The 11,309-nt window shown below is 38.1% G+C and overlaps 1 protein-coding gene across 1 annotated transcript; it reads right to left on the bottom strand.

Annotated features, from left to right (window-relative positions):
- Window positions 1–5,595: 5,595 nt before the first annotated feature.
- On the bottom strand, window positions 5,596–10,649 carry LOC131932734 (uncharacterized). The gene is given in 9 exon segments (XM_059289636.1): window positions 5,596–5,717; window positions 6,292–6,404; window positions 7,165–7,252; window positions 7,974–8,085; window positions 8,426–8,517; window positions 9,161–9,218; window positions 9,220–9,287; window positions 9,934–10,095; window positions 10,452–10,649. Coding segments are annotated over 9 exon segments (897 nt in total). The 5' UTR covers window positions 10,578–10,649; the 3' UTR covers window positions 5,596–5,639.
- Between the last annotated feature and the right edge of the window lie 660 nt (window positions 10,650–11,309).

Below are 11,309 nucleotides of genomic sequence, written 5' to 3'. Positions count from 1 at the left end.
TGCAGTTTTTGGCCCATATCTCGGCAACCAGACCACTTAGCGACTTGAAACATTTACCAATCGATTCCTTCCATAATTTAGAACAATATTGCCGAAGAAAGTTTTCAAAAATATCCTTTCGTTCGGTCACAAAAAATTAATTAAGAACAAATAAGTTTATATTTATAGGATGATATTTACTACTTTACTTTTTAAAACTGAGCATCGTGTAGGCCTACTCGTTAAAATAAAACTATTTCCGTTGATATAGGTTAATATAGTTTTTTTTTAGCGCTATTTCCATACTGGTTTCTATTTTGTTTTGAATTATTAAAACTACTTGTGTTGCATTATTTATTTTGCTGAATATATGATTTATCTCGATTTAAAATTGTTATGGATAACATAAGGAAATTGCGTTTAAATTGTCACTAGACTTTTTATTAACTTGTCTTTTTATTTCAGCCTTTTTTACTTTCTCGTATATACAAAGTATAGAGAAAGTCTTGTAATCGTGCAAAAAAAAAAAATCGAGATTTTTGCAAATCTCGACGTTTTACACCTCCCTGAGTCGGAAAAACATATTTCTGCAATCTTATCCGTATGTCTGTGTGTATGTCTGTGAGTGTGTCTGTGTGTGTGTGTATGTGTGTGTGTGTGTGTGTGTGTGTCTGTAAAACGATAACTTGAGTACCGTTACAGTTAGGTTAATGAAATTTCATATATAAGTATTTTATCAAAATCGTAGATCCATATCAACTTTTGAGCGATTTCCGATAAACGGAAGTGGCACTTTTTTCACTTTGAATTTTTCAAAAGCCTATAACTTGAGTACTATTTCAGATAAATGAATTTTCACCCGTAAGTAAAAGATCTAATCTTCTACCTTCTGTCAAATTTTGAGTAATTTCCGTTGTAGTTCTTCTTCTTCTTCTTCGTTCTTAATTATTAGTGTTGAAGGGATCGAGATTTATCTGCCAGTGGGTTTGAACTCGAGACTTTGTTCGAATTTATCAACCATGAGCTTTTTGCCGACTCGACCACGCCTCCAACACAATTAAGCGTTACGTGTCAACTGGTTATGCGCCATTGAGGCCATTGACTCCGATTTCAGCCTGCTTTTCTTTTTGGATTTGCTTCCATAGCCTTTGTCCAACCAAGAACAAACTACAAGGCAGCAGTTGTTTAATTTTGGAGTTGTCTCTCCTAGAAGAGTGGCTGTCCCACAGCTAACGAGCCTCATCTGCCCGAGGGTTCGAACTCGAGACTTTTCGGTTTAGCAACCACGAGCTTTACCGACTCGACCACGCCGACCCCGTTGTAGTAATTTACGCTATTTCCGATTTCTCAAAAAACGCATGTAAATTTAAAAAGTACTGATACTATTCCGCACTATATTGAACATTTTGTTTTGGCGTTCGCTTGGTGCGCAATTCTTTTTTCTATGAGATTCTATTCTATTTTAAAAAGTTTAAGTATTTAAAATGGATTAAAAATCATAACTATATCCCGAGTTCCCATCCCCTGTTGTTTTATATAAGAATATTCGAGAAAGTTTAGGGGAGATCACTCCCGGTTTATTTATTTTTTTACATTCTCGTATACACGAAGTATAGAGAAAGTCTTGTAATCGTACAAAAAAAAAATATATCAAGATTTGTAAAAATCTCGACGTTTTACGCCTCCCTGAGTCGGAAAAACATATGTTTGCAATCTTGTCCGTATGTCTGTGTGTATGTGGGTCTGTGTGTCTGTAAACACGATAACTTGAGTATCGTTACAGAGAGGTTGTTGAAATTTCATATATAGGTATTTTATCAAAATCGTAGATCCGTATCAACTTTTGAGCGATTTCATATAACCGGAAATGGTACTTTTTCTACTTTGAATTTTTCAAAAGCCTATAACTTGAGTACTATTTCAGATAAATGAATTTTCACCCGTAAGTAAAAGATCTAATCCTCTACCTTCTGTCAAATTTTGAGTAATTTCCGTTGACCGAAAGTACTAATTTACGCTATTTCCGATTTCTCAAAAAACGAATGTAAATTAAAACTAATAATATTCCGCACTATTATGCACATTTTGTTTTGGCGTTCGCTTGGTGCGCAATCCTTTTTTCTTCGAGATTCTATTCTATTTTTAAAAGTTTAAGTAATTAAAAATCATGTATAGATCTAAATTCCGAGTTGCCATCCTACTTAGTGTTACATAAGAATATTTGAGAAAGTTTAGGGGAGATCACTCCCGGTTTATTTTAAATTCAAGATTAGCTACTCCAGAATTTTGAGAGTTGGTAGTTTTCTTGGTTGTTTCCCTTGCTTAGACCTTGCTCTAGAAAGCGTTATGAAAATATTTTTTATTTAAATTTTTAATGGTTTATTAAAATTTTGTTTCCATGCTATTATAGAGCTAGGTCTTCTGAGAATAGAATAGGGTTTTTTAAAATAATAATTTGCAGATGGAACTGTTATCTTTCATCGCTGTTATGGGTCAAGGCTATCAAGATAGACGACCAAATAGGTTAGTGAGAAGAACTAGGTAAGGATAGGCATGGAAAATATAGCTGTAATTCTTTGTAGATCTTGTTATAATAGAGTAAAAAGAAAGAAAAAACGTTTAACGAAAAATTAAAGGAATAGTCTTGAAATATGGAGTCATGAATCCATGAATAGGAAGGTAAACCTTTTGTAGTTCTGTACCAGTTTCTATAAATTTTGTATCGCACAAAAAAGGGTAGCTGCAATGAGCGAAACAAAAAAAGAAACTATATATAGCTACATGTTTCATTTTTTTGTCAAGGACTGAAGTGTGAGATACACGAGTTTCTACCAGCTTGTTCCATCAGGGTGAGGGTCAGGGGTACTGGGGCCACTGCTTAATTTGTTTCTGACAGTCTTTGGCAGATTTCTCGCGAGTTCTCCACGACAGCCTGCCTTAACTAGTTCTCAGTTGTACGTCTCAATGTCTAGACCTTCCCTTGTGGTGTGGTTGTATGTCTACGTGTCTGTCTAGACCTTCCCTTGTGGTGTGGCTGTAGGTCTCAATGTCTAGACCTTCCCTTGTGGTGTGGTTGTACGTCTCAATGTCTAGACCTTCCCTTGTGGTGTGGTTGTACGTCTCAATGTCTAGACCTTCCCTTGTGGTGTGGTTGTACGTCTCAATGTCTAGACCTTCTCTTGTGGTGTGGTTGTACGTCTCAATGTCTGTCTAGACCTTCCCTTGTGGTGTGGTTGTACGTCTCAGTGTCGGTCTAGACCTTCCCTTGTGGTGTGGTTGTACGTCTCAATGTCTGTCTAGACCTTCTCTTGTGGTGTGGTTGTACGTCTCAATGTCTGTCTAGACATTCCCTTGTGGTGTGGTTGTACGTCTCAATGTCTGTCTAGACCTTCCCTTGTGGTGTGGTTGTACGTCTCAATGTCTGTCTAGACCTTCCCTTGTGGTGTGGTTGTACGTCTCAATGTCTGTCTAGACCTTCCCTTGTGGTGTGGTTGTACGTCTCAATGTCTGTCTAGACCTTCCCTTGTGGTGTGGTTGTACGTCTCAATGTCTGTCTAGACCTTCCCTTGTGGTGTGGTTGTACGTCTCAATGTCTGTCTAGACCTTCTCTTGTGGTGTTGTTGTACGTCTCTATGTCTAGACCTTCCCTTGTGGTGTGGTTGTACGTCTCAATGTCTGTCTAGACCTTCCCTTTATCCATTTTCCGTGTGGTGTCCCTTGGCTTTGGAGATTTATGTTTTAATTTCAATGCTGCAATCACCTTTGTTAATTGGCAGTGTCGCCTAAATATGGGAGCTCTTTCATTTCATCTGTTTGTCTTTTGTTTACTTTAATGGGCCCCTTCCTAGTAGCATTTTTGTTTAATATTTTTAGGTTTGATAATGTTTAACTTGAGTTGTACTTCTTCGTCATTACCAAATGAATAAAAATTGTTTCGTTTTTTCTTGCATCAGAGGCGTAGCGACCTTTCCCGGCGCCTGGGGACAAACTTTCAATTCGGCGCCCCCCTCGGTAGCAAATTTTCAATTTGCACCCCCACCTCAAGTTTTCGATTTGCACCCCCCACCCACCCCCCCCCCCCCCCTCAAACTTTCGATTTGCACCCCCCTCCCATCAACTTATAGCTAAAATGACATTTTAATTTGTTTTTACAACCCATTTTGGCGCCCCTAAGCTCGGCGCCCGGAGACATATGTCCCCCCCCTGCTCCCCCCCCATCGCTACGCCTCTGTCTTGCATGTTGATTTAGAACACTTGCATACAGCGTCTTTAGATAATTCAATTTATAGTTTAGAAGTACACCTAATGTCTAATGTTGCCGCCTTGCGATTTTTAACTAAGAGGTAGAATAGTATAATCAGTCGGTCACAAATTTCTTCCAGGCATCTCTTCGGGTGGGGGGGGGGGGGGGTGGGGGGCTGGGCTGCAAACGAAATGGAATCCATGTATAAAATATATACTTTTGCCAGCCCCCCCCCCCCCCCCCCCCCAGGAAAATTTAGTCCGCCCCCCCCCCCCCCCCCCCCCGAAAATATCAAGTGCCCCCCTTCCTCCCCCCGCCCCCGCCCGGTGAAAAACGTTTCAAAGAAACACTGTCACAAGTAAACTGACAAATAATAAATACATATTAACATATATTATCACATTTAATCAACCTGTTTTACAACAGATTATTATAAACAAAAATTATAAACAAAATTATAAAAATTACTAATAATAATAATAAATATAAAATTATAAAAATTAATATTAATTCGTTTTAAACAGCCTATTTAGTAATGTACATGTGCAAAAAAAACTCATAAAAAACGTTTTAATAACAAGCTTTTATGTAATGATGCACTAAAAAGTAGAAAATAAATTATAGACTACTATTTAAATAACTATAAAGAAAAGCGTGGGTCACTTTAGTATCTATTGGATACCTTTACTAATGTTAAGGAAGACACCCACGCTTTTCTTTATAGTTATTTAAATAGTAGTCTATAATTTATTTTCTACTTTTTAGTGCATCATTACATAAAAGCTTGTTATTAAAACGTTTTTTATGAGTTTTTTTTTCAGTACTTTACATGTTTTATTTACAATAGAGTTACATGACTAAAAACCATTGCGCGCCTACTGAACATCACGTTCAGTAGGCGCGCAATGGTTTTTGAACGCAGCCATTACGTGATGGCGCAGCTATTGAAGGTGATGACGCGTGTGGTGTGGTTGGCTAGACATGCCTACTAATTCGGTCCAAATTTTAATTAATTCATAAAAAATTAATTAGGCATCCAATTAAGTCAAATTTAGTTTCAGATTGCATTGTCTTCATGTCTTGACCCACGTGCCAAGTGTGAATCGTATCGGTCAAGTAGAAGTTTCCGAATTTTCACTCCTGCGTTTCCATCTAGACAGACAGACTGTCGACAGAGGAAGTGAGTTAAATAAAAGCTTGTAATAAAAATTACACGAATCTTGAAAAAAAAATAATCATCACAAAAATTAAACGTAAAAGATATTGGTCAGTTGTCCAACACATGACTAGATACCTAATGGTCCAGATTGTTACATATAACTTATGAACCCTGACTGGGCCACATATGAACCTGAGTGGGCCATATACGGTCCAGATTGGGCCTCATATGATTCAACTTGGGCCATATGATTCAGATTTACAACTTCCTTTGAAAAGGATCACCTCCAAGTATATGCTGCAGTGGGCTACATATGTCACGGATCACTTTTGAAGCCTGAAGAAGAATTGGAACGTTTACAATAATATTTTAAATTTTTATGCGGGCGGACAATAGTGTATAAATTCTATTTTTGTTCGGGGGGGGGGGGGGGGGGGGGAGAAGCATTGCCCCCCGAAGAGATGCCTGAAAGAAACTCTGACAGAACTCACAGACGAAGAAAATAATAGCAGGTAGTAGGACTAATATAGCGCAGCTTTTTTTAATATCGATACTGACAGAACTTCATTAAGCAGTGTTCTAAATCAGACAGGCCAGTATAAGATGTATGACAGTACTTGTGTTAACAGCCCGTATGATCAACCTGTACATTCGTGTCAGCTTTACTGATACGTTTTCATATAAATAGTAGGTTTTGGCCAGTTAAAAATATAATTTAAAAAATCGTTAGAATTAATTAACGTTTACATTTTTTAATCACCCAAAAATAGTTAGAAAAAAAGATTAGAAATAGATGGACACAAAGTTGTGTGATATATGACTAATTAGAAAGACTAATGAAATTAATTAGCGGTACGGAGCGGAAAAAAATTATTTGTTTTCGAGAAGAACACAAACTTGTGGGACTTACATGTTTCATGTCTGAGGCAAGAAACCTGAGGTAACAGCCTTCAATTGTCTCCCCTGACACAGTGTATCTGGTCGGGCAAATGCTCACAACACAGTCGCGGTTTATTTGTTCACCTACATAGGGCATCAAACAAAACTAATCGTTAATACTGGATCTACAACCTTAGCACACACACACAAATTATTTCTCTGAAAATTAATTTTACAACAAAACAAAGCAGGTCTCTATTTATTGTGGTAATTTTCTAAAATAAAGAAAAATATCGTTTCTTAATTTTTACCAAAGATCTCTTCAATAAAAATATTTTCATTTGTATTTTAAAATAGTAGTCTATACCTTATATATATATCTATTACATAGTCCACACAAAAGATTGTAAAATTATATCCCTTTAATTAATAGAAATTAGGAAGTAACAAGTTTTTAGAAACCAAAAATATACATGAAATGGAATACATTTTGTATATTTAAAAACACTTCTAAAGTTAATTGTTACAGATTATATATTTTGATAGAGAATCTTAATTGCCTGAATCTCGCGTCCTCCCATAAATGTTAAATAACTGAATATCTTGTCCTCCCAAAAATGTTAATTACCTGAATCTCGTGACCTCCCTCCCATAACCGTTAATTACCTGAATCTCGTGTCATCCCATAAATGTTAATTACCTGAATCTCTTGTCCTTCCATAAATATTAGCTCCCTGAATCTAGTGTCCTCCCATAAATGTTAATTACCTGAATCTCTTGTCCTTCCATAAATATTAATTACCTGAATCTAGTGTCCTCCCATAAATGTTAATTACCTGAATCTCTTGTCCTCCCATAAATGTTAATTACCTGAATCTCTTGTCCTCCCATAAATGTTAATTACCTGAATCTCTTGTCCTCCCATAAATGTTCAATAAACTCTCCACGAGAAAACAGAGACCTTCACCCAAGATAAAGCACGTGCCGTAGACCTGGCAAAGAAAGCAAGCTAAAGTTTAACTGCTGGATTTAGCATCTAGACTTCAACAGCCCAGTTAACATCTAGATCAACTATGTAGTATGTGATATGTAGACAGCTTAATTCTCCATCACAAGTTTCAAGTAAACCTGCACCATAAGAGAAGCTCAACTCAGTTGCATTCTACAGACTCTGTATGTTGACAGAATCGTCATACAATCTTCAGACTTGGTATGTTGACAAATTTGACATTCATTCTACAGACTTCGTATGTCGTCAGAATCTTCATGCACTTTCTAAAATATTTTCTTATCGTACCTTCTGTCACCATACCCAAACGACCAATAGATTACGATTTCTTTTTTTTTTAAAACTATATGATTTAAAAAAAAACGGTTGTTTGAGTTATTGAAACAATGATTGTTTAAATGTTACTTTTTTTAAAAAATCAAACAAAACGTTGTTTAAATAGAACTTTTTAAACTGACGGCCTTAAAATAAATGGTTCTTAACATGGGTTCTATCGAAACCCAGGGGTTCGATTAGTCAGTTTCAGAGGTTCGGTTGAGGTAAAGACACACTCGACTCAGGTTTTACCATCAGATTTTGTCAGTGCGGAACTAAGAACTATTAAGAAGGATTCGGCGAATGCGCGTATGAAAATGGTGGGGTTCGGTACTCCAAAAGGTTAAGAATCACTACTTTAAATGAACCAAAAAAAGATTATAAGATACCTGGAAGTTCTCCATGGCCTGAGCAACAGTTTCATTGGGTTTGTCTTCAAGGTCAGTGCTATCTCTGACTATCAACTCCTCCCCCACATAGATTTCGGTGCAGTTGTTAAACCTAATTCAATTTAGATTGTCATAGACTTAATTGCAGTTGTTAAACCTAATTTAATGTAGATTGTCATAGAATTAATTACAGTTGTAAAAGTAATTTAATTCAGATTTTCGTAGATTTAATTTAATTTAATTAAAAAACCTAATTTAATTTACACTTTTTTCGAATTACCTACAATTCTGAATCTAACTTAATTAAACTTTTAATAAATTTCAGAACATTATCAAAAGCTAAAGTAATTCATATTTCAACAGGCATGCACAGTGAAGTCCAGTGTCCACTAGCCAGTTAAATGAATGAGCTAATAACAGTTTAGGCTGCAAGTTGTTGCATGATTGTTTACCTTTTGAAGCACCAGAATTCCCCCAGGGCCTGTCTCCCACACAACATCCAGTCCAGGAATACAAGGCTAGAGGTGGGCGTCATGTGGATCACCTGGTTGAAAGGACGGGAAACATCAGGTTTTGTTGGACGATAAAAACATGGGGAACATCAGATTTTGTTGACCATCAAAAACATAAGGAAACATCAGATTTTGTTGGCCATCAAAAACATAAGGAAACATCAGGTTTTGTTGGCCATCAAAAACATTGGGAAACATCAGATTTTGTTGACCATCAAAAACATGAGGAAACATCAGATTTTGTTGACCATCAAAAACATGAGGAAACATCAGGTTTTGTTGGCCGTCAAAAACATTGGGAAACATCAGATTTTGTTGACCATCAAAAACATTGGGAAACATCAGATTTTGTCGACCATCAAAAACATGAGGAAACATCAGGTTTTGTTGGCCATCAAAAACATGAGGAAACATCAGGTTTTGTTGGCCATCAAAAACATTGGGAAACATCAGATTTTGTTGACCATCAAAAACATGAGGAAACATCAGGTTTTGTTGGCCGTCAAAAACATTGGGAAACATCAGATTTTGTTGACCATCAAAAACATTGGGAAACATCAGATTTTGTCGACCATCAAAAACATGAGGAAACATCAGATTTTGTTGACCATCAAAAACATTGGGAAACATCAGATTTTGTTGACCTACTATGACAGCTTCATCAAGTGGACCAACCTGTTTCTGGCAGAAGTTGGCATCCTTGTAGCAGACGGTTGGGTCAGGTAAGACACAGCAGAGCTGACTCACCCAGGCTGTAGTTGAAGTTTTGGACCGTCTCGTGGCTCATGTTGCAGTGGTACACCTGGGCACAGGTCAAAGGTCAGGTGTTACAAAGGTTAAGATCTAAACCAGGGGTCTCCAAACTACGGCCCGCGGGCCGGATGCGGCCCGCGATGTCCTCTCATCCGGCCCGCGGAGATCTTTTTGTCCACGGAAAAAAACGTTTGTTGGTGATGGCTGAGGAACTTTGCCCAGAAAAATCAAAGACATGCCTGAAAGAAACTGGCCCCCGAACTGAAATTTGATAGTTAATGCGGCCCTCAGACTGAAAAGTTTGGAGACCCCTGATCTAAACAATGGCACGGTCCAGCACGAGATAGCTTATCTGACAGCCTAGAACTTTTGATATACCACTGTCCGTAATGACATCTCTCTCACGCACACTCTCTCTCTCTCTTTCTCTCTCTCTCTCTCACACTCTCTATGTCACATACACTTTCGCATGAACACTCATACCAATTGTGAATAGTGGATGAATTCAGCAATAACTTCCGTGTCACTCGCAGTAAGTCAAACCTGAGTAGAACAGCCTCTTTAGTAAAAGGTACAGAGCTTTCAACCAGCTTTATCAGTAGCCTACAGTACCTTTGCCCACCTTTTGCTCACCTGTAAAAACTATCCAAAATAAATGTGTCCACCTGTCCAATGTCCATCACCAGCTGACCTACCTTGGTTGACTCCTGGCTGCAGACCACCGCCGCACACCCCGCCCCAACCTTGATGGTGGCCGTGATCTTGTCCCCTCCCACCAGCCCTCCCCCGTAGGTCATGGGATAGATCCACTTACACGGGCCAGGTGTGGCGTGTTCAGGTACCAGGAAACGGAACGGTGGGACAGACATGTTTCCAGGTAATGTTTGAAAATTAAAATGTCATAGATGTCAGCATTATCAAACGACGCATAACGCAATCCTTATATTCCAACAGAGACAAATTGAATACGGTATAAAATGTATTCTAAAAACCAGTGTTTCTTTCAGACTTTTTTCTTCGGGGGAGACCACTTAAAATTGTCCTGGGGGGGGGGGGGGAGGGGGCAGACTAAAATTTCCGCGGTGTGGGGGAAGCCTTGAAGAGATGCCTAGAAGAAACTTTGCTAAATTAGAAACTTTTGCTATATACAAGCCTGCTATGAAGTAGCCTAAATAAAGTTAAAAATTGCTCAGCGCCAAACGAAACGTACCGGATATGAATGTTTGATGGTCATCACTTCCGATTTATAAAACGGGATTTTGTCGTCTGTTCTCCGCCTCACCGCCTCGAGTTCAATGTATCCCTCCCCCACACTGGCCGCTCGTTGGGACTCCATCATGTCACCACTTTTGTTTTATTTCTACAGTCTGTAACTTTTGATTGACAAATTGTCTATCTGTAGGAAAATGTCTTGTCCTCTAGGCTTCAATCTTTCGTCCCAGTCAGTCGATTTTTCCGACGTTAGGTTAGTCACATTAGATGCTGAAAAAATAGGATTCAGTTCACAATGTTGAAATACGCTACTAAGATAGATTACAATGTGTTCGGTGGCTAGATAGCGAACTATGCCCGCCTTTATTTTCCCCAACGTAGGTTGGGTACCCATCAGAGCTGGGTGAGCTCAAGGACGTCCCATAGTTCCGAGTCCCGATTGAATAAAGTTATATCATTTGGTAATTAATTGTGATACATTCGGCAATATGCTTAGTGGTGGTCACTTTACGATAAACTTAATGGTGGTCAGTTGTCGATAAACTTAATGGTGGTCAGTTGTCGATAAACTTAATGAAGGGCAGTTGTCGATAAACTTAATGATGGGCAGTTGTCGATAAACTTAATGAAGGGCAGTTGTCGATAAACTTAATGATGGGCAGTTGTCGATAAATTTAATGATGGGTAGTTGTCGATAAACTTAATGATGGGTAGTTGTCGATAAACTTAATGATGGGTAGTTGTCGATAAACTTAATGATGGGTAGTTGTCGATAAATTTAATGATGGGCAGTTGTCGATAAACTTAATGATGGGTAGTTGTCGATAAACTTCATGATGGGTAGTTGTCGATAAACTTA

This window comes from Physella acuta, unplaced genomic scaffold (assembly GCF_028476545.2).
Source record: "Physella acuta isolate Inbredline_101_S28 unplaced genomic scaffold, ASM2847654v3 ptg002267l, whole genome shotgun sequence".
Classification (NCBI taxonomy): domain Eukaryota; kingdom Metazoa; phylum Mollusca; class Gastropoda; family Physidae; genus Physella; species Physella acuta.
The sequence above is the reverse complement of the archived record's forward strand: the minus strand, read 5'-3'. Positions and strand labels throughout refer to the sequence as shown.